The 25,831-nt window shown below is 39.3% G+C and overlaps 1 protein-coding gene across 1 annotated transcript in view; it reads left to right on the top strand.

Moving 5' to 3' along the window:
- The first annotated feature begins 385 nt into the window (after positions 1–385).
- Positions 386–25,831, top strand: part of LOC132182601 (anaphase-promoting complex subunit) — a 38,542-nt gene continuing 13,096 nt past the window's right edge. The window contains exons 1-16 of the mRNA XM_059595891.2: positions 386–818; positions 994–1,153; positions 1,279–1,400; positions 3,729–3,978; positions 5,320–5,497; positions 5,604–5,682; positions 5,811–5,896; positions 7,670–7,799; positions 7,941–7,973; positions 8,685–8,933; positions 13,363–13,440; positions 13,568–13,830; positions 15,712–15,771; positions 15,899–15,966; positions 25,467–25,572; positions 25,683–25,824. Of these exons, the coding sequence (XP_059451874.2) occupies positions 648–818; positions 994–1,153; positions 1,279–1,400; positions 3,729–3,978; positions 5,320–5,497; positions 5,604–5,682; positions 5,811–5,896; positions 7,670–7,799; positions 7,941–7,973; positions 8,685–8,933; positions 13,363–13,440; positions 13,568–13,830; positions 15,712–15,771; positions 15,899–15,966; positions 25,467–25,572; positions 25,683–25,824 (2,175 nt within the window). The 5' untranslated portion in view covers positions 386–647. The remainder of the gene's footprint in view (positions 819–993; positions 1,154–1,278; positions 1,401–3,728; positions 3,979–5,319; positions 5,498–5,603; positions 5,683–5,810; positions 5,897–7,669; positions 7,800–7,940; positions 7,974–8,684; positions 8,934–13,362; positions 13,441–13,567; positions 13,831–15,711; positions 15,772–15,898; positions 15,967–25,466; positions 25,573–25,682; positions 25,825–25,831) is intronic.

Raw genomic sequence — 25,831 nt, 5'->3', positions numbered from 1 at the left:
AGCTTTATTTTTAAGCTTTTGCCAAAAGTGCATTTGTGCCATTCTTAGGCTTTTTGGACCCTTAAATACGCTTTTAATTTTTTTTACCAAACGAATACTCTTTTCTTCGTACAGAGTTTTTTAGTGTTAAAAATTCTTTTAGGCTTCTTAAACGCAATCCCAAACAGACTTTAAGTAGTTTGACATTGTTTTTGGGTAACTTTTTTTTGCTTTTTAGGCATTAACATAAAAATCAAAATAAAAATCGTTCATATAATATAATACTCAAAACTATTTTAACCCGAGCTAAATATTACCAAAAAAAAAAAAAAAAAAAAATCCTCGAAAACAGTTTTGTCTAGCTGAGTTTTCCCCCAAAAAATAGTTTTACATTAACGTGAAAAAAAGAGAAGAAAATGGCTTAGCTGTGACGGCCATTCCCTTTCCCGGTTCTTTTTTGAAACCCCCTTGCTACCCCCGAAAACCCTAGTCCATTTCCACGACCACCAACTCTGATCCATATCCATCTGCAATCTCCGGCTTCTGAGGATTATCGACCACCGCAGAGAACCAACCTTTAGCTCTCTCTCACATACACCCACTTCCTTTACAAGCGCACAGAGAGAGAGAGAGAGAGAGAGAGAGAGAGACAGTGAGAGAGTGCTACAATGGCAGGGATTGTGAAACCGCCCGGCGCGTTCGCAATCACGCCGCACAAAGTCTCGGTCTGCATACTTCTTCAGATCTACGTTCCGTCGTCGCAAATGTCGGTGCCGTTCCCGTTCTCCTCCGTCGCTCAGCACAACCGCCTGGGCTTGTTCCTCTTGGCCCTGACCAAGGTACTCACTCTCAATGTGCTGCAATTTGTCTTTAACTTAGTTCAATTTTTTCTTTTAATCTATTGGCCCTGCTATTTGACCCCGCTGGATAGCTCAGAGTATGCGGAAAAGGTTATAGAAAATCTTTAAAGTTGTTTGATGTTGATTTTTCTCGTTTGTTTTCCTATCCTTGCAGTCATGCGATGATATTTTTGAGCCGAAACTGGATGAACTCATATGTCAATTGAGGGAAGTTTGCGGCTCATCAAATCTTTGGTTTATTGATCATCTAACGAGTAGGCTATCGGCTCTGTCATTGGCTGATGATTTGTTTAACTTCTTCACTGATGTGCGAGGTGGGTTGGTCGCCATCATTACTGCATCTTTTCTTTGTTTCTTCTTCATATCCTTCTCATTTTTCGTGTCTTTTTTTCTTTGGCTTCTTTGTTTGCATAATAAATTTTGGTATGATGTTGTTTAGGGATCCTTGGGGGCTCCGAAGCTGGTGTTCTGGAAGATGATCAATTTATTTTGGAGCCAAGTAGCAACCTGGGGATGTTTCTGCGTCGCTGTATACTTGCCTTCAATCTGTTATCTTTTGAGGTACTATGTTTCCAATAATGTCTTGATAGCTATTGTGGAAGGACCTCATAAGTTTCAACCGTTATTTTCTCAGTATCATTGTTGGTTTGCCGTACATGAAAGATCAATTTCTTTTGAAGTTTCATTTTTAATTCTCTACCATGGTCCTACTATATTGCTTGTTACAACTGCTGTGTGCTTGCCTACTATAATTCATGTCTGATTTCTTATTCACTGATTTACATGATGGCATTCACCAAAGGCACCTTCCTTGCTCCACTCCCTTTCTGACCAGGAATGGAACTTATGTGAAAGTTGTTCCTCGCTCTTACTTAACACTTTAATTGCCATAAATTTTAAGTATGGTAATTGTAACTATCTTTTTAGACCATGTATATTGGCTCTGCTGTTAGATTGTTCTCTTGCATGTATTACTTGCTCCCTTCTAGTCACACACAGTGATCTTAGAAGTTCAAAAAATGCTTAGAACTTGATGTTGGTTTTGATTATAGCTGCAAAATGTGTATGTTCCTGTCTAGTAAGTACTAGTTGAAAGTAGATGGGCTGGGTGGAAGAAGAAAAACTTAATCACAAGCAGGGGTTGGGGGAGGCGAATCTTATTTTACAATGCCTTAACTAGTTTGCCAATGTATTTGATGTCTCTTTTTTAAGATTCTTTTCTTTGTTGCAGATAGATTCATGTAGGAGTAATTTTATCTAGTTTTGCCAATTTATTGTCTCCTTTTCTGATTCTTGTGTCTGTTGCAGGTAGTATTCTGGAGGGATACAAGGTCATATAACGATAGAAAATTTATAGGGAAGAAATATTGACTATTTGCTTGTAAATTACAACAAGATTTTCCCCAAATAATTTTGATTATTAAGAAAAGTATTATGCTTTCTTCGGGTCTTCTCAATCCAAACCCTACTTAAGTTTGGGAAATTAAGGCCAAGTTTATGCATAGAGAGGGTTGTTTCTGTATTAACCTTCTGGATTGTAGTCAAGTTGCGAGGACTTATTCATTGCCTGTCAATTTTCTAGCTCCTCCCAATGACTCTTCACAATAGTATTCACTTAGAAGCTTCTCCTTTGTATTTGATGAGAAATACCTTTTTGTACACTTGTATCTGGCAAACTAGATGCTTTTCTTTCAATTTTTATTTTCTTCAGATTATGCTGTAATTTGGAAGTTTAGGTGCTTTTGAAGTCGAAGCTTTTACAGTGTCAATATTCTAAGAAATTTAATCCTGGTGATCTGCCTGAGGACACCAAAAATGCATTGTTTCTAGGCATATGCATTATAGCAAGTGTAGAAGAAGTGACCGCTAGCTTAACTAGTTAAGTTTCTCACTATTTTATCAAAGACCTGAGATAAATTCCCCCAATTGGATTTAGGCAATGAAAGCCTCTACCTTTGGTTTGGTAGCACATGGTCCCATCCCGCCTCCAATGGGTGTAAACAACCCCTCCTCCCCACCAAGTATATCATGTAAAGCTTCAGACTGATGCTACACTAATTTACCTTAAGGTTCAACTTTTCTTTTTCAACCTAGGAAACAGAAATAAGCATGCTACACACACTCAAAATAATAGTTTAGGTAAATTTGTCATATGCAAATCGTTAGTTATTAGTGGTGTGCACTTCTCCTAATCGGTGGAGTTGACAGGAATCCTATCATTGCTGTTCTGTCACTTCAACAGCCATGTTCGTACTATTTGTAAAACCTGCTCATGCTAATAATATGCTCTCCATTTCTGAAGTAACAACTTTTAATTTTACAAATTTCCTCTAGAAGTCTTCTATATCAAATACATAAGGGTATCACTTATTCATAATAGTTGTACAGATGACTCTTTGTCCCTCCTTGCTTAATTCAAATGAAAGGTAGTCACTTTTTCAGTTTTTATCACAGGATGACTTACCTGTTGCCATACATATATAGCAAACATGTCTAACTGCCTTCTGCATCGAATGCTTCAAACCCATTTGATAGTATTGAAATTCTGATCCATTATTTTTTATAGATTCTATGGAACTGCTTTGCACGGGTTCAGTTTCTGTATTAATTTGAGGTTGGATGCAAAAGTTTTAAAATCATGGGTCAAGAGCTAAAGCCATTAATATTTGATTGTGAACCTTGCACATATCTTTTCCAGCTCTCTAAGATATTCAGAAATTATGGCACCTCTGTGCTTGCCTCTTTTTTTTTTTTTTTTTGTTTGTTTGTTTTCCCTTTTGTTTTAGTTGTTGTAGCTTTAGTTTTTATTGGAAAAAGAGAAGATTAAACAGATGTTTTGCTGTCTTATTTCACTAGTAGAAAATAATTTTTCCTACTTCTAACTTGCAGGGTGTATGCCATCTTTTGACCAATACAGGGATATACTATAAGGAAGCCCTCTCAAGTTGTCCTTCTTATGAGGCAACTTGTGTAGAAGATTCCAGTATCAATTCAGAGGCATTTCTAGAATATGAAAACATGGACCTGGAGAATTTTGTTTTTGAAAAAGTGACTGAAGAAATTGAAGCAAGAAAATGGGCCAGTGAAAGAGTTCCTTTTCATCTTCATGCGCCAAAAGCACTTTTTGGGTTGGTTGAAGGTACAAGCACCAAACCTTTGTTTTTTTGTGAAGCACGTGCAGAAAGCACTTATGTTAGCTGCCTTTGAAATGAAGAAAGGTACCTTCAATGGAGGACTGTTGCTCTACACCCTAAGTGATGGAGATATCCTCCGACTTATATGTTGACCTGGAACGCATATGGACTAGCTGCTTAAGGAGATTACATTGTGCCTTCTCTCTAGCTATAATCTTATCACTCTCTCTACTAATAGTGTCAATAAAGCTTTTAGAAGAATACTGTAACCTGTTCGGTGGATGGGATGAGGAAGAATATGATCTCTATGCTACACTTGTGGGTGTTAGCTCATCATTGTAGTGTGGTCCCGACTTTAGATGAGTTCTTGAATATGTGCTCTTTGTATAGGTTTCTATTATATCTTTTGCATTAGGGTTGCGCCCCTCTGCGCTTTTTTCAATAGTATTCTCATTACTTATCAATAAAAAAAAGAAAAAAGAAAAAAGAATATTGTAACCTTTCCAAATTCCCATTTTGAACTCTCTAAAAGATAGTTGTCAATGGGTATCCTCGGTTTAAACCATATAGCCTTCCATCCTTTTCCACCACAATGGAGTTTAAATTTGCGGTGGAATCACCACATCAATTTGTCCTCCCAAAGATTTAAACTTTGTTCTTGGATCTTGGAGGAAACATCATATACTAGTTATGGTTTTCCATAACTTTCTTGGTCCACCAATCCCCTCTCATGTCACCATAGGTCAAGTGAGAACCTTCTCTCTCTTAAGAAATAAGAAGAGGTAGTCGATAGTGGATATGATTGCTTCATAACAAGCCCCTTCCCTTTTCTTTAGGTGAACAATTGGACATCAATGGTAATCATTTCTTCCCTCAATGAGAGGGAGGGAGAGGGAGCTTGGTCAATGGTGAAGATGATCGCTTCATACCAATCCCTTCCTTTTTCTTTAGGAGAGCAATTGGACATCAATGATAATTATTCCTACTCTGGTAAACAAGGTTTCTCATCGAGGTTTCTATGATCTGGATGCTGGCATGAAATTGGAATGCTTGATGAGGCATTTTTGGTTAAAACATGTTTGTGTTTTCCCACACTCTTGCTGAAATCATACCATAAGGATGCCTGGTGTTAAAATATCCCAAAATTGTTTGGCCTTGAAAGAGGTCTGTGAAACAACCTAATATGTGAAGACCACTGTCTTCCTTAGGCCCAAGATTGTTTTCCAGTGGTTGCACCTCCCTCCACCGACATATTTTGGATTACTTAAATGATGCCGGTTCTTTCAGATTTGGCTTTTTGTCTTGATGAAAGTATAATGGTAAACATATAACAATTTAACATGCAGATATTGAGGTTGCTTCTGACCCAAGATCCAAACACAGTGACAAAGGCAGGGAGGTTTCTCCCTATATGCATCCTCCAAAAGATGCATCAAGAGATTTTGAGCCCAATAGTGGGATATTCCTACGAACAAACTGGCAGATACAAGGATACTTGCAAGAGCAGGCTGACGCAATTGAAAAGTAAATGTCACGGTCACTTGTTCTATTTAAAGTAAAGCTTTTCATCTGCGAACTTATAAAAGTGCACTTTTGGTTGTACTAAATCTCAAGTAAAATATTGTGGCAGGAGTGGAAGCTCTTTCTCTTTAAATGCTTTTGAACTTATTTTAAGGCGGCTCCATAAATTAGCACCTGAGCTACATCGTGTAAATTAACTCCCCTTTTTTTAATGCACTCATTTTTTGGTACTTTTGTATTTTCTTTCTCTTCTCTGCTCTTCTCTTTCTTGCATTTTAAACCTGTTGCCTTTTCTCTATGCTGGATTGTGATGTAGGTTCACTTCTTGCGTTACTTGAATAACCTTTATCATGATGATTATCTTGCTGCTTTGGAGAATCTTCACCGCTATTTTGATTACAGGTGAATAAAAATTTTAGCTTGCTATTTAATTTGGGAATTGCTTAATAAATTGCTGCTATATACGTTAAACTGAAAATGGAGAGAAGTGGTTTGGTCGCATGGTGTTATGTGTTCCTATATTGAAAAGAGGTTTAATGCCCAATAAGCTTTTATAAAGATTTTTAGGCTTTTAGCTTCCATAACTATTTACATGTAACTATCAAGTGGCATGCTTTAGCTAAGCGGGGAACTATAATGTTTCTTCTGGATCTGCCATCTCTTTTCTCATGTGTGCAGAAATAAAACTGCTTTAGTTAAGTTTTGGAACCTTATATCTTGTTGAATGTTTATGGTAGTTTTCTCGAGATTGCTTCATCTGGCAATTCCAGTGGCATTATGGACATTGCATCTTGGCATGCTGTTTTTTTCTTTAATGTTTATTGTTATCTCATACCTAGCCGCATTTTTAATATCCTTTTACTGCTTTATTTAAGTTTCAGAATCTTATATCTTGCTGCTATGGTAAATTCTCTTGACTAATTGTTGATAATAGTTTCTTGAGATTGCTTTATCTTGCAATTCTAGTGGCATCATGGACATTGCGAATTGGTGTTCTTTATTTATTTATTTATGTTTATTGTTATCTCGTAAATATTTTCCTTAGCTGAATTTTTCAATATCCTTTTACTAATTATCTTAGTTGTTTGTCTCTCATTATCCACAATTAAAGCAACCTTGAATTCATCTTTATTATATCAGATTGGTTCTGGGTATTGATATTGCAAAACTGTTGCCTGATTGATCAATGGTTGTAAAATTTTACTTTGGTGCTTGGAAATGAAGGGTAAATTTTTGAACCAGTACAACTACAGTTCATTTCTTTATTTAACATATTTTGGCGGGAAAATTTATATCTAATTCCAGGGGTTTTGTGATTTCAATTTAGTGAATGGGTTTCAATTTTGGCAATTAAATTCCTGGGTAATTCACGTTTTTCAATTTTGTAAAACCCCACCTTAGGCATTGATTTAATTATTTAAACTCATGAGATTTTTAGCTTTTAATTTTAGGAGCACTTGGAAGTTTAAATTAGGAATTTTGGCAATTAAGAAAAGTAAAAGAATTAGTTGGAGAAATTATACATTTTCGGCCATAAAGGAATTTTATTTTTTTGTTAAAGCTAAAAATTTGCATTGGAGAAATGGAAGGAATTTAAGTGAAATTTTCGCCATGAAGCAAATTTTACTAAGCCCGGAAATGGTATTGGAAATTCGAAGGGAAATTGTATTTTATTAAAGCCGAAAATGGTGTTGAAGAATTAGAAGGAAATTTAAGAATTTTTGTTTGTTACAAGGAAGCTCCATCAGCGATTACTCTGTTTAAGCATAGTGACTAGCACTTCTTTGTACATGACAAAAAACTTTTTTTCTCATTTGATTTGCTCATTTACTTTTCTAATTATATGTTTAGTTACAGCCAGATGGCTCAAATGACACTTAGATGCTTTTGGTAGCTTATGTAGAAATACTTTTTTTTTTGATAAATAAGTGATTCATTGAAAAGCGTAGAGGGGCGTAACTCTAGTACACAGGAAGTATACAAAGAAAAGCCTTACTAAGGCAAAAAGAGGAACATAAAGAAGCTTATGCAGAAATACTATAGTTCATTAACAATATGTCGTTAAGAATTTGTTCTTTTTATTGTCATTGTCCTCTTTCTTTGTCCTCTTGTGATAAATTCAGGCAGAAGTTTATGTATAAAAAATGAACTAATCTGGAAATGTCACCACAAAAGTGCAGGGACAGAAGGAATTGACTTCGTTCCCCCTGCATCTAGTTGGAATGATTTTGGCAGATACGAAATTGCTTTATTATTTCTTGGGGTGATGCATTTCCAGTTTGGGCATCCAAAGCAAGCTTTGGAGGTGAGCATGAGGAAAGCATTCCCCTCCCAGAAGAACCCTCTTTTCCATTTTCTCTATTATTTATGATATTTCATACTTGTAGCAGTTTCATTTCATACCCCTTGCAGTTGTTCAGTAACTGTTTTGCTTCACACTGTTTAGGTTTTAACTGAAGCAGTTCGTGTTTCTCAACAGGTAATCTCCTTATTTATGTAATTATTGTCATTATTGGTCTCTTGCACGTGTAGATCCCTTTTGCCGATAGCTTGTTGACGAGATCTGCATAGGGGGAGTTGTTAACTAGAATTTGAGAATGGTGTTTGATGGTAATGTTACTCGGGCAAAGATAAAGTATATGAAATCCAAACCCTTTTGGGAGGAAAATGGTGGGGAATAATATAGCTTTAAGATTTGAAGATTCCTACACATTTATTCGCAAAAAAAATGAAACTGGTCGAATGTTGTCAATTTGACGAAAGTGGTTCAGCTAAAGTAGGATTACAGTTTCTGGCTTTATGTGACTATTACGGCATGGACATAGTAAGAAGGGGATTGGCTTCCCTCGCACTGTCTTTGTTTTTGGGTAATGTAGAAGATGGAAAACCAAATCAGTATCAGAGTCTGGTTTTCAAGTGTATGGATTTATGGGAAATATGTAATTGCTTAAGATGTGTGCATTAAAACATTAAGAAAACAACTTTTGAAAGGGTAAATAGAAACCATGATTTGAGAGTGGTTTTATCCCCCTAGGTCACATCAGGTGTAACTTGCACCCAATTAGTGCATTACAATATGATGGTTATTTGTTGTGAAGCACCAAAATGTTTCCATATTGGTTGTATGCTTTTTGTTCCGTTAATTGATGTCTTTTGTGCAATAGGACTGATGTATATTAAATTTGTGCAGCAAAGTAATGATACTAGTCTTGCATACACTTTAGCAGCTATCTGTAACTTGTTGTCTGAAGTTGGTGTCTCAAGTACAGCTGGGATACTGGGATCATCAATCTCACCCTTGACCTGTATAGGCATTTCACTGTCTACTCAGCAACAATTGTTCGTCCTCCTCAGAGGGTCTCTAAAGAGAGCTGAAAGTCTAAATTTGAGACGATTGGTGGCTTCCAATCACCTTGCAAAGGCTAAATTTGATTTGATGGTAAGAATTGGAATTTCTGTAGTTTGTGGCCTTTTCTCTTTGTAAGCTTTCTTTGTTATGTGTTCCCCTGAAGTTAGTAGTCATAGTGTATTTCTAGCATGAATTCTTCCTCTGCAAATAAAATACTATGCATGAGTTACTGCGGCAACTTAATCCTCTTTGTATTAGTGCTTTAAAGTACCTGTTTGTCCATGGTGGATGGCTATCAACTTAGTTACCCCCATTAATAAAAGGGCTTTAAGATGCAACAAATATATGACATAACAATACCTCATTATTTAGATTGTTCACAATAGGGGTGTATGCGAGCGAAGCCGCTTGCGAGCAAACTCGATCGGCTCGTATAAGCTCGACTCGATTATTAAATGAGCCGTTTGTGAACACAAATCCTGACTCGAATATTAATCGATACAAACTTGGCTCGACTTGATTAGGCTCGTGATCAAGCTCGTGTATATATATATATATTAAGTAACATAATTAATTTTAAGGATAAGTTGTAGTTAAAATAAATAGAAGGGGTTAAATAACAATTGGAAAAGAAAGAACTAAGATAAGCTTGGGTAATAATGCGATTTAAAAAGTTAAGAGGGTTTTAATAAAAAAAAAAAATCTTATCCACAGCCACGTGTGTGACTGTAAATCACGTTGGGTCATTTAACCCTAAGGGCTGAATCCTTTGTTCTCAATTCTTGCCCTCTCTTTCTCTTCAACCTGGAACGGCGGAAGTTCTCTTCCCCTTCATGCTCGTCGACACACATGGAGTAGAGAGAGATCACGAGGGAGAGAGAGATTGAGATGCAGAGGAGAGAGAGAACTACTGATAGAGAACCGAACCCAGTGAGTGATGTATGACTTGGAGGATGGTGAAGTTCCAGCCATTGGGAGCAAAAGAGTTACAATTTTGTCTTACCCATTAAGGTTTGATTGCAAAAATTATATCAATTTGTAGGATTTTGTTTAAAGTTGAGTTTTGGTTTGGATGTCCCTTTGTGGGTGTTCAATGGGTATCAATAGGTTTTGTTGTTGAGTGGTTTGATTTGGGCCAAACTACTCGAGCTTGAGCTTGACACACTTAAACAAGCCGAGCTCAAACACCATTTTTGGGCTCGTGTCGAGCTCGAGCTTGACACAATCTTAAACGGGTCAAGCCTAGACAAGGGAAGCTCGCTTAAGCTCAGCTCGTTTACACCCCTAGTTCACAACTTTTTCATCCAGTGCTGACCCATGCTTGCCCACAAGATCTTGCCTTTATTTTTAAATGAAATATGGAGTGCACAATGAGTGATAGTTATTTTTACAAATAGATTCTTGCAATATTAAAGGAGAAAACTACGAGCCCACTTTGTTGTTACCTTTCTAACATTCAAATTCTCCCTCTAGGAAAATTTAATATAGTTAAAGATCCATGCTTTATTGTTAATAATCTCTCACAATTGGAGAAGATAAGGATTCCATAATAAGTTTTGTTGGATAAAACTTGTGACCAATGAAGTGAAGGATATGACTACAATTTGTTGAATAAATCTCTTCCAATCAAGGTTCTGACCTTCTAACAGAAATTAATTTCAAAAGCTTAACAAAAAGAGTGGAGGAGGGTTGACAATTTTGTAACTTGGGTGAGTTGGTATTCGATTTAGCCTGTTGAAACTAGTGAAGGGCATGACAACAATTTACTGCATTTTCTTTTTTCAACATCAATTCAGACCTTCAAATGGAAATGTAATTCCATAATATAAATGAAGGGAAGGGGGGTTGTAACATTTGTAACTTGATTGACTCAAACTTAATTTTTGTTTGGACCAGGAAAAAGTTTATTTCAACTTGAAGAATTGATAACTTTCTTGAACTCTTAATGTGCTTTCATTTGTTAGATTTGAGTCTTGAACATGACACTACAACCTTGTAACAGTTTTTTTCAGAGCTAGAAATGTGTCCTATATTTCAAATTGACTTTCTCCTTATAGTATTATGCATTCTGTAGTTGATAAAAGTTCATAATGCAATGGTGCAAAGGTCTTGACCATTGTTTATTTCTTTGTACTAGCGTCATTGTCTCAATAGGCTGTCAAGAAGAGAACAAAAGGGTGCCAAATAGTACAGTAACTTTAAAAAGAATCCCCCCACTTTATGTTTCATTCTAGATGTGTTTCACCGTGATCCATATTATTCCATTCTCTGGATGCTTTATTTTCTAAACCAATCTTTTAACTCGTCAAGTGCAAATTGTCTCTGTTCAGTTTTGGATGCCTTCAGCGGTATGGAACCAGTGGGGATCTTGATTATGGTTACCTTCTTGCTTGCCCACTGTAAACCCACTTTACCACTCCCTCCCAGATTTGCCACTCCCTTCAACAGTCCTGTGTGTTTAGGAGCCACGTGCCAGTTAGAGGCCTTTCCCATTAACAGATTCTCTTGGTTCTCTTTTTGTAGATAATCTCCATATTCCATTTGCAAATAGTAGCTTCATTTTGCTGGTTCCTTGGCTATTATACCTCAAGAGAATCTCATCTGTATATCCTCACAGAATTTCCTAATAAATGCAAACTTTTGGGAATCCTAAAGTACTATTTCTATTGCATGCAGATGGTAAAAACCTATGCATATGCTGCCATCTCAATGGCCAACACCAGTTCCTTTCAAATGTTCATGCCTATTTCACTTGTTCCCAATTTCCTGTGCTTTTGCCACTTCTCATACTAGCATCCTTTACTGAAGCCGCTAAAGAAAATTCAAAGTTCAAATGCTAAGAGTTGCAGGCTTTTATTGTTATTGCACATTGGAGCTACAGTAGTAATTACACAAGATGCCTTCTCCATTAGCGAGCTTGTTCTGCAATCTGTCTTTCATTGTCAACCAGCAAATAAGTCCTTACTTTAGTATAATGTATTTGTTATATAGTAGGTCTTGCCTAGCTGCTCTTCTTAAATTTTCCTCAAGTTCCCACTCTCTATTAAAGGTAAATTTGTGCCTTGCTGTTTGGTGCAGTCCATTCTTTCCTCTTCGATTAGGTAGTTCAGCTCTTCTGGACAGTTCTATGCTCTTTGAATACCCCTCTTTCCTGATTTAGGAAGGAACCATCAACATTCATCCAAAGACACTTTTGCTTTCCTTGGAAACCCTGATTCCCCAGTGGTCTCCTTGCCAAATATTTCTACCACAGTCCAGAGCACCTGTTTCAACCAGTTAGCACATTCGAAATTCTAAATATTTCTCCTTTTTATTATGAACACGTGCTTTATTTACTTTTCAACTATTTCTCTCATATTAATGTTTTCCTCCAATTCCAGCAGCAAGCACCCAGAAGCTCTTGGCTCTGCTAAATTCTAATTCTCAATTAAATGATTAAGACTAGATGCATTCACTTGCCTGAAGTATTGGTACTTCTGCAATATATGCCTATGTAATCTTTACGATGGCTGCAATATTCCAGCTCTTGTGTCTGCTTCCATCATAATAGACATGCTTCTGTAATAAAAAATCTGACTGTTACAACCCTCTAAGTCATGACAGTCATGAATTTGAATTTGAAACTTCACCTAATTTTGAATGATTTTGAAATTTATGGTAGACTCAATTAGTGCGGTTGAGTCCACCTTACTTGAGCTATTTAACTGTTTCAGCTTATGAATCTTAAAATTTACCACTTATTTGAATGTCGAAAGACCTATGCAACAATCTAATATATTTCAATATGACACTTCCATACCGTAGTAATTGAAATAATATCAATAGAAGAAGCATGCAGGAAAAGGCAAGCATCTGATCAGATCAATCAAGAGATAGGGGTTCGGCCAAACTTCTTTGACCTCCCTCTCATGGTTAAAAAGTGGTTAACCATCTTGAAAATTTGCATATCATCCACCCGAAAAGCGTATCTGGACTACAGGCTACTCCCCTGCCCTCTTATACATACCGTGCTCTTAAGTAACTCTCCTGCTACTGGAATAAGCCACTAGTTCCACCTCCCCTTCCCTCTCATGGGTTTGAGGGAGAGCCCCAGCCAGCACAGGCGCACTAGCTAACCCAGAGCCAGAGGGTGAAGCAGTGTTAACCTCTCCCCCCCAGCCATTCTTGTCATAGCGCCTTTCCACCAAACTTGTTGCCTTCTTTATATGTAAAAATGCCCAAATGGAAGGGAATGTTCAGCCCACCAAATGCTGGCATTTGATCCACTATGTTTGCATGTGCATATGTGCGCTCAACCACCCACATGTGCTTATATTCATTGATACATACCCACTCCTATGTTATCTAGATGCAAGATAGTGCTGATGCATGGTAATATGGTTGAAAGGTGATATTGTCATGCATCTCTGTGTGCATATATAGTTGAAAGGAAATCCAATATTCTTTGATCCATGTGAAGTGATGAAATGCATGTTGGAGAGATTTTGAGAAATTGAAATAGTTATATTATCATGTGCAGCATGTGCAAAGACCTTTACTATCATTTGGTCCTAAAGCTTCCATGAAGCTCAGAACATGCCCAATTAATGTTTGCAAGGTAATATGAGCCTTTGTTGATTATTCTTTGCTCTTTGTCCATTTCAGATAAAATTGTAAATTATTGATTTCTTAGTGCTGTTGCTTTCTTTTTTTTTTTTTCTTTTTTTTGAGTGTAATATTTGCAGGAATTGAGGTTATGTTCTCATTTGATTAGCGAATTTGGATCTGAAAGTTCTACAATGACGACAGATGGTGCTTTTAGTACTGCTTGGCTTAAGAATTTACAAAAGCCATTGGGTTCAATGGTTTTGTCCCAAGATGTAGGATCTGGGAGCAATACTAATGCTTTCCAGTTTTGTGCACAACCAAGTTCAATTCCTAGATCTGTATTGCAATTAATTGGCTCTTCATACTTGCTCCGAGCCACAACATGGGAGATATATGGCAGGTGATCTTTAACACAAACATTGTTACTCTTGTTCTTTTATTTTTATTTTTTATGCGTATTTAATTTAGCTTTTGGTAGTTGTTTTTATTTTATTTTATTTTTATTTTTATTTCCGTATAGAAATAGGAAAAATGACAAACCCTAACTTTATTTTGAGTTGATTTCTAACCTGAAATGATCAGGTTGATCTTCTTGTATATTGGTTACTTTGGGCCCTCTTTTCTAGTACTTTCTATAAAGAAATTATTAATGAAGGTCTTTTGAGTTTATTATAAAAAAGGAGGGGAAGCAAAAGTGGGAAAGCTGGGTTGGGCACGGCTCGGATCCGAGGGGTTGTGGTGGTGTTGCTGGCTAGTTGGAGAGGCCAATTTGGTAGCCATCGTTGTATAGATGTTTGGAGGATGGTTCTTCTTTGTTTGATGCGGTGCATTTTGGAGAGAACACAATTCTAGAAATTTTGAAGATTGTGAGAAAATGTTGATAGAGTTAAAAGCAATGTTGTTCAAAACTCATTATGGGTGGTTGGTTGTTCTGAACAATTCTCGTATCCTAATTTTCTAGAATTTCAAGATTTGTGTTCTTCCGTGTCTCCTTAATTTTGTGTCCTCTTATATACTCCATGTGTACTTGGGTAGTGTTCTTTTGCCTCTTTTTTTTTTTTTTTTTTTTTTTTTTTTTAATTTTAATTTTTAATTTTTTAGATTGAATTACTTATTGAAAAAAGGAAAAAAAAAAAAAAAAAAAAAACTGAAGGCGTTTTGATTTAATTTTGAAAATAACCTTTTAAAACATAAAAAAATAATCAAAGAAAACAAAAGTAAAAAAGAAAAAGAAAAAGAAAAAAAATCTTGGGCTTGCTAGAGGCTGGTCTCCACGTTGGTAGTTGTCACCTTTCGTCTGTGAGCGGTGGAGGCTGCCACCGCTTTATTAGAAGGTGGGGTGGGTCCCTCCTTAACGACAGGTACAAAGCGGTGTGGATCTTCCCCTCCCCCCGTCTCTTGCGGGGTGGAGATCCATCCCTTTGAGGGGGATGGTGTGGGTGGAGAACCAACCCTCTTTGCACCTCTTGCGGAGGCATGGGAGGTGGGTCCCCCCTCCCCCCTTCGCGAAATGCATAGAGGTGTGCTTCCTTTGATGTTCAACCGTGCAGGAGGGGTGGAATTTCACCCAGCCCTTCGTGAAACTCCAGCCCCTTGTGGTGGGGGACAGAGTTTCATCCTCTTTGCTTTGCGAGGGTGGACATTGGAGGTGGGGAAAGGAGACTCACTTCCAGTGTAAGGGTGGCCTCCAATTTTTTATTTATTTTTAAATCCTTTTTATGAGTAACAAGGCCAGCCTCGACATTTTATTGTGCATATTTGGACTAACTAAGCCGTGTTTTCAAAGGTGCTTTCACTTGTTTTTGAAAACTGAGCATGTGTGTTTAAAACATTCTTAAATGATGGTGGCGAGAAGTTTTTTAAAAAGTGTTGTGTTTTGTTTTAAAAGTGTTTGTGGTTGGGCAACATTTGAAAACTTGTTTGGATAACTATTGTCTGGAAAGTGTTTTTTAGTGGTTAAAAAGAAAAAAATGTTTGGCAAAAGTTTACTAAACAAGGCTAGGGTTTTCACTCTTAACATTTTTAGCTTTTGGGATGAGTAATAATTAATGGTAAGTCTGAATGAACTCTTTAAAAATGAGAATTAATATGGGTCCAGCATGATTATTCCCATTGGCTGATTCAGCAAGCATTTTGCCTGTTTGTATTGAGTATCTATCCATGAATATTTAGGGCTTTTAGAAGTTACTCTTTGATGCATTAGTGTTTTCATGTCCCATTTTATGGGCTGCTTTTTAAGGATTGCATGGGAAACCTCACTGATTTTTGTGTTTGTTATTAGTGCCCCACTTGCTCGAATAAATGCGCTGGTTTATGCAACTTGCTTTACTGATGCTTTGAGGTAACCTCTAGCAGAAAATATCACTTGATATCCCTGTTGTTGATTTTCAATTTTTTTCCTAAACAGTACTGTCTTTTCCATCAAGCTGCATTTAACATGAGGTTGAAATTTTCTTCGATATCCTCAGTTCATCTGATGCAGCATTGGCATATGTGAAGCTTATCCAACATTTAGCAGTTTTTAGAGGATACAAAGGTTAGTTTGAAAGCTTATCCATCATTTAAAATGAGATTGACCCTTTTGTGGAATATTGTTCAGTGCATCCCTTTTTTGACATGAGATTGACCTTTTCTTGGAATATTTGTCTTCATTAATACACATTATTTACTTGTGCATTTTCATGAAATTATCAATATTTAGAGTTACTTGTCTAACTGAAATCCTTTAGAGTTGTTTATTTGCTTAAGTATTGTATGAGTTTGACAATGAGAATTATACAAAATATGTCATGCAGACTTGCCCTGGGCAATTCATGTAATCTTTTTTTTTGATAAGTAAGTAGCTGGTTTTATTAAAAGCGTAAGGCGCCCCTAAGTACACTGGAAGTATACAAGGAGGAACACCTAACTAGAAAGGGAAAAACGTACAAGGAAATCATCATAGCTAACCGAAATCGGGAAAACAAACGCTACAGTCCAAAGATACAGAGTATGGAAACAATAGGATAAAAAGTCCTCAAAAGACCTCTCCTCATCCTCGAAGCACCTATTATTTCTCTCTCTCCAAAGACACCAAAAAAAGCAAATAGGCACCATCTTCCAAACTGCAGCACTCCCCCCTCTACCTGCAGACCACCAACAGGCTAGCAACTCAAAAGCCCGACCAGACATCACCCAAGATAACCCAAAGCGGCCAAAAAATGCACTCCACAAAGCAGACGCCACCTCACAATGGATAAGAAGATGATCAACTGTCTCCTCACTCTTCTTACACATCTAACATCTGTTTACCACAATCACATTTCTCTTTCTGAGGTTATCTAGGGTCAGAATTTTCCCCCAAGCCGCCGACCACGCAAAAAAAGCTGCCCTTGGAGGAGCCTGAGTCCGCCACACACTCTTCCAGGGGAACCTCCTCCCTTCCGAGCATGCCAAGGAGAGAAAGAGAGATTTGACCATGAACGTACCTCTTTTGGAAGGGGTCCACCATAATCTATCTTCCGACCCTCTTCTCACTCCTGTAGAATGTAATACTTGGAAAAAGGAGGCAAAGGCCTCCACCTCCCAATCATGAGCCTCCCTCGAGAAGCTCACGTTCCACTGGTTGGAACCCCCTAGCATCTCCACATTATCCGCAACTGAGGCTTCCTTCGCACAAGCAATACTATAAAGGATCGGGAAAGCTATCTTGAGAGCTGAATCTCCACACCACCAATCATGCCAAAAGCTAATCCTAGACCCATCCCCCACTGCATATCTCGTAAAGCTTTTGAAAGTTTCCCACCCTTTCCTAATATTCTTCCATAACCCTACCCCAGAGGCTCCTCCAGGCTCAACCGAACACCACCCTCCCCACAAGCTTCCAAACTTCGCATCTATCACAACTCTCCACCAAGCTTCTCTTTCCGCCCCATAGCGCCACAACCATTTCCCCAAAAGAGCGCGGTTGAAGACCAATAAGTTCCTAATTCCCAACCCTCCTTCCTTGATCGGAGTGCAAACCTGCGACCACTTCACCAAGTGGTATTTGAACTCTTCGCCTATCCCTCCCCAAAGAAAATTGCGTTGAAGCTTTTCAATACACTTAGCAACACTCACCGGAATAGGAAAAAGAGACAAGTAATAGGTGGGCAGGTTAGCAAGAGTGCTCTTAATAAGGGTGACCCTACCCCCTTTCGACAAATACAACCTTTTCCAGCTGGCCAACCGATGTTCAAACTTCTCAATCACTCCATCCCAAATATGCTTGGACTTATAAGAGCCTCCCAACGGGAGACCAAGATACTTCACTGGCAAAGGAGCTGCCTCACACCCTAAAATACCGGCTAACGAAGCCACTTGCTCCACATTCCCCACCGGAATAATCATCGATTTAGCCAAATTAACCTTCAACCCGGAAGCAGCTTCAAACAACAAGAACAAACTCCGCAAGTAGCGTATCTGGGCAGGCCTATCATTGCAGAAAATCAAGGTGTCGTCGGCAAATAACAGATGAGAGACTGTAGTGTTGCCGATTTTGAACCCTTCTAACAACCCCCCATGAACCGCCGCCGAAATCATCCTACTCAGAACCTCCATCACAAACACAAAAAGCAAAGGAGAGAGAGGATCCCCTTGTCTCAACCCCCTGGAGCTACTAAAAAAACCTTTAGGAGACCCATTAACCATAATCGAGAACCGCACCGAGGAAATGCACTGTTGAATCCAAGAACAGCAAACCCCTCCAAAACCACATCTTCTTAGCAAATACATCAAGAAGCCCCAATTCACATGATCGTAGGCTTTTTCCAAATCCATTTTGCAAATGACCCGTGGCTCCCCAGATCTCAACCTACTACCAAGGCATTCATTAGCAATCAAGATAGGATCTAGAATCTGTCTACCTTTGATGAAAGCATTTTGCGACTTGGAAATAATCTTGTCCAACACAACCTTCAATCTATTTGCTAAAACCTTGGCAATAATTTTGTACATACCTCCTACAAGGCTAATCGGGCGAAAATCTTTAAGGTTGATGGCACCGGGAATCTTCGGAATAAGCGAAATGAACGAAGCGTTGAGGCTCTTAACAAACATCCCGCCAGCATGAAAAGCACTGAAGACCCTCATAATGTCCTCCCTCACCACATCCCAACAAGCTTGGAAGAAAGCCATAGAAAAACCATCGGGGCCCGAAGCCTTGTTGCCATTCATCTTAAACACGACCTTTCTAACCTCTTCCTCTTCAAACTCTCTCTCCAACCAGCTGGCCTCTCCCTCCGAGATGGAATCCAAGGAGATACCATCTACCAAAGGCCTCCAACTGCGTTGTTCAGCAAAGAGCTTTTGATAGAAATCCACAATGTGCTCACTAATCTCATCCTGATTTGAAGAAAGATTATCCCCAATCATGAGATTCTCTATCGAATTATACCTTCTATTAGAGTTGGCTATGGAATGAAAGAATTTAGTGCACTTGTCCCCTTCCTTTAACCAAGACACCCTCGATTTCTGTCTCCAACTTATCTCCTCCATAAGAGTACACTTCTCTAATTCTTGAACAACCTCGGCCTTCCTCGCTAATTCCTCCACATTCAAAGCCCTACTTTCTTCGTGCTCATCAAACACCCGAAGATCTTCAAGAAGAGTCCTCTTATTCCTCTCAATGTTACCAAACACCTCCTCATTCCAAGTCTTCAAATTCAGTTTCAAGGCCTTGAATTTGCGAGCAAGAACAAAGCTTGGCGTACCTTGGAACTCATAAGAATCCCACCATTGTTTCACTAAGGCAACAAACCCTTCCTCTTTAAGCCACATATTCTCAAACCTGAAAGGCCTTTTCCCCTGGGAAATCTCCCCCAGCTCAAGCATAATTGGGAAGTGATCCGAGCAAAGACGTGGAAGCCTTTTCTGCCTCACCCCTGGAAACCAAGCTTCCAACTCTGGAGAAACAAGAAACCGATCAATCCTAGACCATAGCGGAGGGTCTTGAGAGACCGACCAAGTACAAACACCCCCTACAAGGGGAAGGTCCATAAGCCCTTGTTCAGAAATAAAATCTGAGAAACCCATCATAGCGGAATCCAGACGAGCTCCACCCGATCTTTCACTAGGGAATCGAGTAACATTGAAATCTCCCCCAATACACCAAGGCAAGTTCCACCAACTAAGCACGCCCGCCAACTCATCCCAAAGGAGCCTTCTATCCCTATCAAAATTCAGACCATATACCCCTGCAAACGCCCACACAGAGAGATCTGCCACGTTCCTGAAAGACAAAGCCAGGGTAAAATCCCCTATACAGACGTCAATCTTCTCCACCACCCTAGTATCCCACATGATTAAAATACCTCCCGATGCCCCATTAGAATCCAAACAGCACCAATCCATATGATTTCGCCGCCATAAACTGCGAACAATGCTTCTAGACATACCCTGAATCTTGGTTTCTTGAAGACACACAACATCTGCATTCCAATCCCTAAGTAAATTACTCACCCTTAGGCGCTTATCCCTCTTATTCAACCCTCTCACATTCCAAGAGATAATGTTTATCTTCATAACACAACTACATTCCCCCTCCCTTTCCTGCTTCCCCGAATCGAGCTCCCACTTCTAGCATCATAATTCACCGAACACTCCAAATTTCTTATCTCCCTTTTACCCTTAGTGCCGCTACTAGAAGTAGATACCATCCCATTATTTCGGCGCTCCTCTTCTAAAGAATTTAACAAAGCTAACAACTGCAGCTTATGACCGGCAAACGAGATCCCCACGATCGGATATATCTCATTGGCACACTGAATAACCCAATCGGAAAAACCTGCTGCATCCCCTGAATTAGGACCATAGCTGTTCAACGGCGAAGGCCCCTCTGTTCCACACTCCTCTGCCCTCCCGTCTTCCTTATTCCTTTCATCATCAATTACTTCACCCCCACAACTCTTAGCTACCACCTCCTGCCCAGCCTCTCTAGACTCGACCAAGCCTGAACACCGGAATCCAATAATTGAAGGATCATCATCCCAAATATGCAACCCACCAGAAATCCTTAGTTCCTGCTCTTGACCCATTCCCCCACTAGCCTGTCCGACAACCTGGAGCACTTCACCGCCACACCAAGGAACCACCTCACTGCCCTCACCAACTGTACCAGTCATCACCGGCAACTTCTGGTCCGAAACAGTATCCCCACCGCCCAAAACCACCATCCCCGGAACTCCAATAGCTTCAGATGTCTCCCCAGACTCGGCCCACTCAATTTCCTCACCGGCATCTACCAAAAATGGCCCCTCCGGCCTTGTCTGGCTCGACCGGAACTCCCCTTCGTCCGAAATCACGCTCGCCGGAGCACTGAAACACTCGCCGGGCCTCTCTGACTCGCCGGCGACAACCTCCAACGGCATCTCCGGCTTTGTATGGCATGGAAGCACTCTCGCCGGCGTGCAGCAGCGAATTCCGGCCAGACTCGCCGCTTCTCTGCCACCAGGAAGCTCACCGGGACCATCACCAGAAAGGTTCACTGTAGCCGGCGGACTCACTTTTGACTGCATCCCTCTTGCCGCCGACGACGAAGCACCTGGGTCACCTGCCGGAGACCTTCGGCATCCCTCCTGCAAGTCGATCTTGTTAAACACCTCCGGCGCTCCCTTGGGTCTAGCCCCTTCTGGACCAGACGTGCTTGGGCTGGACTGACCAAGACCGAGGCCCAACTTCCTACGCCTATACACAGCCACCACCTTCTTCTTTCCCTTAAACTTTCTCTTGGGCCATTGTTCTTTCCCCTTAGACCCATCCACCCCCTCCACCTCCCTAACCTCCACGTTAATCTTCTTGGGCTGGGCCTCCCCTTGCTTGAGAGAGCCCCCTCCTGCCATACCGCACACGCACGCCCCACCAGACCTTGTGTACCCACTCCTTTCCTCCATATTTTTTATTAAGAAATCAAACCTCTCTAGACCCACGTCAATCTCTCCCCTCAACCTGTTCAACGACTCCTTTGCATTAATGAGTTCAGATTTTACACGAAACCAGGCCTGCGCCTCGAGCCTACCTACCCCCTCCCATCCCTTCACGTGATCATCTCCAACTTCCGAAGCTGCCATCATTGCCGAGGCATTCAACCTGCTCGCCGGAAACTGATTTCTGCTCGCCGGCAACCTGTTAACAACACCCCGAGACCCCCCTGCCTTCAGGTTGCACATTCCTTCCTTGCCAGAGAATTGGTTTCTCTTCAGTTCCTCCATGCAACCGCCATCATTCCTCACCTGAATCCTCTCCTTGTACGTACCCACCCCCTGAACCGTGGGAGCATGGTATTGTTTTTCCTTCTCTGCAGCAGCCTTGGCTATCGGCTCTGAATAAGCATCAAAACAGTCATCTGCCGGTTGCAACGACGACCCCAGCACCTCCGCGAAACTCCTCCTTCCCACCCCCTCAAACCTCTTCTTATCTACCGTGACCTCCCTGACCTCGCACAGTGCCGACTTAGCCAAACTCACCTCCGAGATGAAACGTTCCCAACCTTGACCAACTCGCCCTTCTGGTATAATAATCGATCCTCTTCTTTGCCTTCCATCATATTCCTCTACCGTCAGAAAACGTCCATTCCTGTTGGAGCATTTTTGTGCAATAATCCGAGGAAACCCTGCCCTGGATTGGTCCCAAAAAACCTCTGTAGTTTCCACTGCCACCAAGTCCTTCACAATGCGCCCCAACCACAACAACTCATCCTTCTTCAAGAAAATGGTTTTCTGTATCCTACTGCTTCTTTCAAAGATCCTCACCCCTGAGCTTTTAATCAGTAACTCAAACTTCTTGGACTCCACTGACCACTTCCTCGATTCAGCGATAACACTAACCAACCAGCTAACACGCTAGACACCCAAACAGGTCACACGCGCCACCCACACGCCTGCCCTCAGGCGTGGGTGGATGAGAGAGAAGAGAGATGAGAAAAGTGTGGCTAACCGGCATGAACTTTCACAATTTCCAATCCTCTAGTCCTTTGCTTCAGTATTCTTTTGATAGGGATCATATAAGGTTGATATTCCAACTAATTAGGATTAGAATGTTAGGATTAGATTAGATTAATAGTTGAGTTAAAATAGGATTTCAATTATTTAGGATTAGGTTTATTTGAATATTTGATATGTTATCTTTTAGGTGTTATCATGTTATCAATTGTAGTCTATTTTATAGACCATTTTATTAATGAAGAAATCAGAGAATGAATTAGACGTATGTCTTCGTGGTTTGTATCCAGCCCCAATTGGATTCACTTGTGGTTTGTCTCGAGCCCTAATTGGAGTTTATTATCTATAACATTTCCACTCTCATTTCCACATTCATCCACTATTCATCCCTTTCATCAGAAATTACCCATCATCTTTCTTCCTTGGAACAGTACATGTAGAAGATGCGACTCTTGCTATTTGTGTATGGTCCCATGGTAAAATGACTGGCACCCATGGTGGGTGGTGTAGGATTGGGAGTTAAGTGTCATTGTGTATACCTTTGGTAACTCAACTGGCATCCAAAGTGGGTGGTGCAGGATGGACAGTTAAGAGTCATTGGTTTCTTCATGTCATTTTAGAAGATAAGATGGCTTGGTCACTATCAAAGAGTCATAAATTTGAGGTTAAAGCTCACTATTATATGTTCCAAGGGGGATTGGGTACTAGTTTTCATTGGAACATTTGGCAGGTGAAAGTACCTTATGCTGAACGCATTGCATGGCTAGAGAAGAAACATCTTTGAGGAACAGTAAGGCAAAACCAAACGAGAAGCCTTTTTGGTCTAAGAACAAGTGTCCATGATAGTTAATTAGATCAATAATATTATTTTTTCTTGTGGATTTACTTTTGTAGAGTTAGGGCATTTTCGTGATTTTGGAGTGCTGGTTGTGAGCTTTGGGTTTAGCTCAAATGGTACTTCCTTTTGTTGCAAGATTGAGGTCGTGGGTTCAAGTCCCACTAGGTATGTGTATAACTTACCAATAAAAAAAAATTATTAATAGGCAAGGTGAAATAGTATAACAAGGAGAGAGAGTGAGAGAGAGGATAGCTTATCTGGAAAGAGAACACTAACAATTAGGGTTAGTGTAATAATATCTTCACATAGTACAAGTACATAAATACCACCCAATATTATAATAATAACATAACTATAAAATAACACATTAGCACTCTCCCTCAAGCTCAGGCAAAGAGATCCCACATGCCCAGCTTGTTTAAGATGGTATGGAAGACATTACTTGACACTTACTTGACACTTCTTTTGTTAGAGTATTTGCAAATTGTTTTCTTGTTTTCATTTAGGGCCAGTAGATTAGACCCACAATTTTTTTTTTTTAAAATTAATAAAATGCTTGTTAATGTCAACATGCTTGGTTTGGTCATATTGGATTGGATTGTCATCAATGTGATTTGCAGCTTTATTATCACAATACAGCCACATGGAATGGTTAGAATCATACCCAAGTTCTTTTAATAGTATCTTCAACCATAGCATTTCACACACTCCACTGGTGTTGGCTCTGAATTCTGCTTCTGCACTGGTTTTAGAAAACACAAGCTGTTTTTTACTACGCGAAGTAACAAAATTACCTCCCACGAATGTACAATATCCTGGTGTAGACTATCGATTTGTAACTGATCGAGCCCAATATGCATGTGTAAGCGTCTATTTTGAAGTGCTATTGTCGGGAAACAACAAACCCTTCCTAGGTGAGGATTTTAAGTAACGAAGAATCCAGTACACTGCCTCAATATGAGACTCGTGGTGAATACAAAACTGACTTACCATGCTAACATCATAGGCAATATTTGGACTCTCACTACTTTCACCAAATTCAACATTCATTGCCACTGGATTATCTATGGTTTTACACCTGAGCATTCCTGTTTCCTTGAGAAGATTGAGGGCAAATTTCCATTGGGAAATAAATATATCATGTCTTGACTTATCTTGGATTGGATGTATTTGATGGCCTTGAAGTTTAACTAACTAGTGAAAGTCTTAGTTTAAGAGTTCGCTTATAATTTTTAGGGGTAACTTCACTGAAGACTCCTGAATTTTCACTCAATTTGACAAATCCCTCCTAAATTTTAAAATCTTTCAATTTAGTCCCATGAACTTTCAATTGCTCTCAATTTGAACCCCTCTGTCAAATTTAGCCGTTAGAAATGCCAAAAAAGACCAAAATATCATTGATTTTTGTTTTTTGTTTTAAATAAAAAAACGTTTTGGAATTAAGGGTAAAGTTGGAATTTTATAAAAAAAGTTAGGGGTATAAATGTCATTTAACGTTTAAAATCTGATGGAGGGGTTCAAATTGATTGCAATTGAAAGTTCAGGGGACTAAATTAAGATATTTTGAAGTTTGGAGGAGTTTGTCAAATCGGGTGGAAGTTTGAGAGTTTTCGGTGAAATTACCCCTAATTTTTAATATTGGTGGCTAATTAGTTTTCTCAACTTTATTTTGGATTTTTGAGAGTTGTTGAACTATAGAACGGTAGTTTGTTTTGTTTTCCTCCTCGAGCGTTTCTCATGTTTATTCCACTATTATAAAAAAAAAAAAAAAAAAAAAAAAAATTGTTGGAATCAATCTTTTTTGTTTTTTTACACACCTCCATTTGTGGAAAGGGGTTGGCCCCATAAAGTTTATTAATCTTTTTTTTTTTTTTTTTTTTTTTTTCTCTGTATGTTGGACCTTGTTAATAGATGATGAGCTGTTGCTATGCTAGAGTATGTGGGAATGATATTCTTTAAATCACGACTTATCCTAAAAGTTTAAACTGATTGGAAGATGTGAATTTAATTATTTGATGAACATTTTAACCATATCGATTTTTTTTTTTCAGACCATCTACTTTCCTTAATTGTTATGCTTGCTCAAAATTTCTTGTTAAGTTTTATGATATTATTCAACTGTATGGGTTACCATATCATTTTGTTTTGTGAGTAGCAACTCTCTCTTGTGCAGCCACACATGCACACATAAGTGCCTTTCATCCTTGATTTACTTTTGTGTTTTATTTTTCTCTATATTTCTAGAGGCATTTGCTGCTCTTAAAATAGCAGAGGAGAAGTTTTTGTCTCTATCCAGATCACGAATCTTGCTACTAAAGTTGCAACTGCTCCATGAGCATACTTTACATCGGTAAGTTTACTCTCTGCATAGTTTTCATGATTTCTAATTTATATGCTGTGTACATGCTGTCCACATTGATCATGACTTTGATATAAATTCAATATTGCACTATTATACAGAGGGCATCTGAAGCTGGCGCAGAAAGTATGTGATGAACTTGGAGTTCTAGCATCATCTGTCCCTGGTGTGGATATGGAGCTGAAGACAGAAGCAAGCCTTCGCCATGTTCGTACATTGCTTGCTGCAAACCAATTCAGTGAGGTTTGAT

This window comes from Corylus avellana, chromosome 5, assembly GCF_965113065.1.
Source record: "Corylus avellana chromosome 5, dhCorAvel1.hap1.2, whole genome shotgun sequence".
In the NCBI taxonomy this organism is placed as follows: Eukaryota; Viridiplantae; Streptophyta; class Magnoliopsida; order Fagales; family Betulaceae; genus Corylus; species Corylus avellana.
This window is presented reverse-complemented; position numbering and strand designations above follow the sequence as displayed.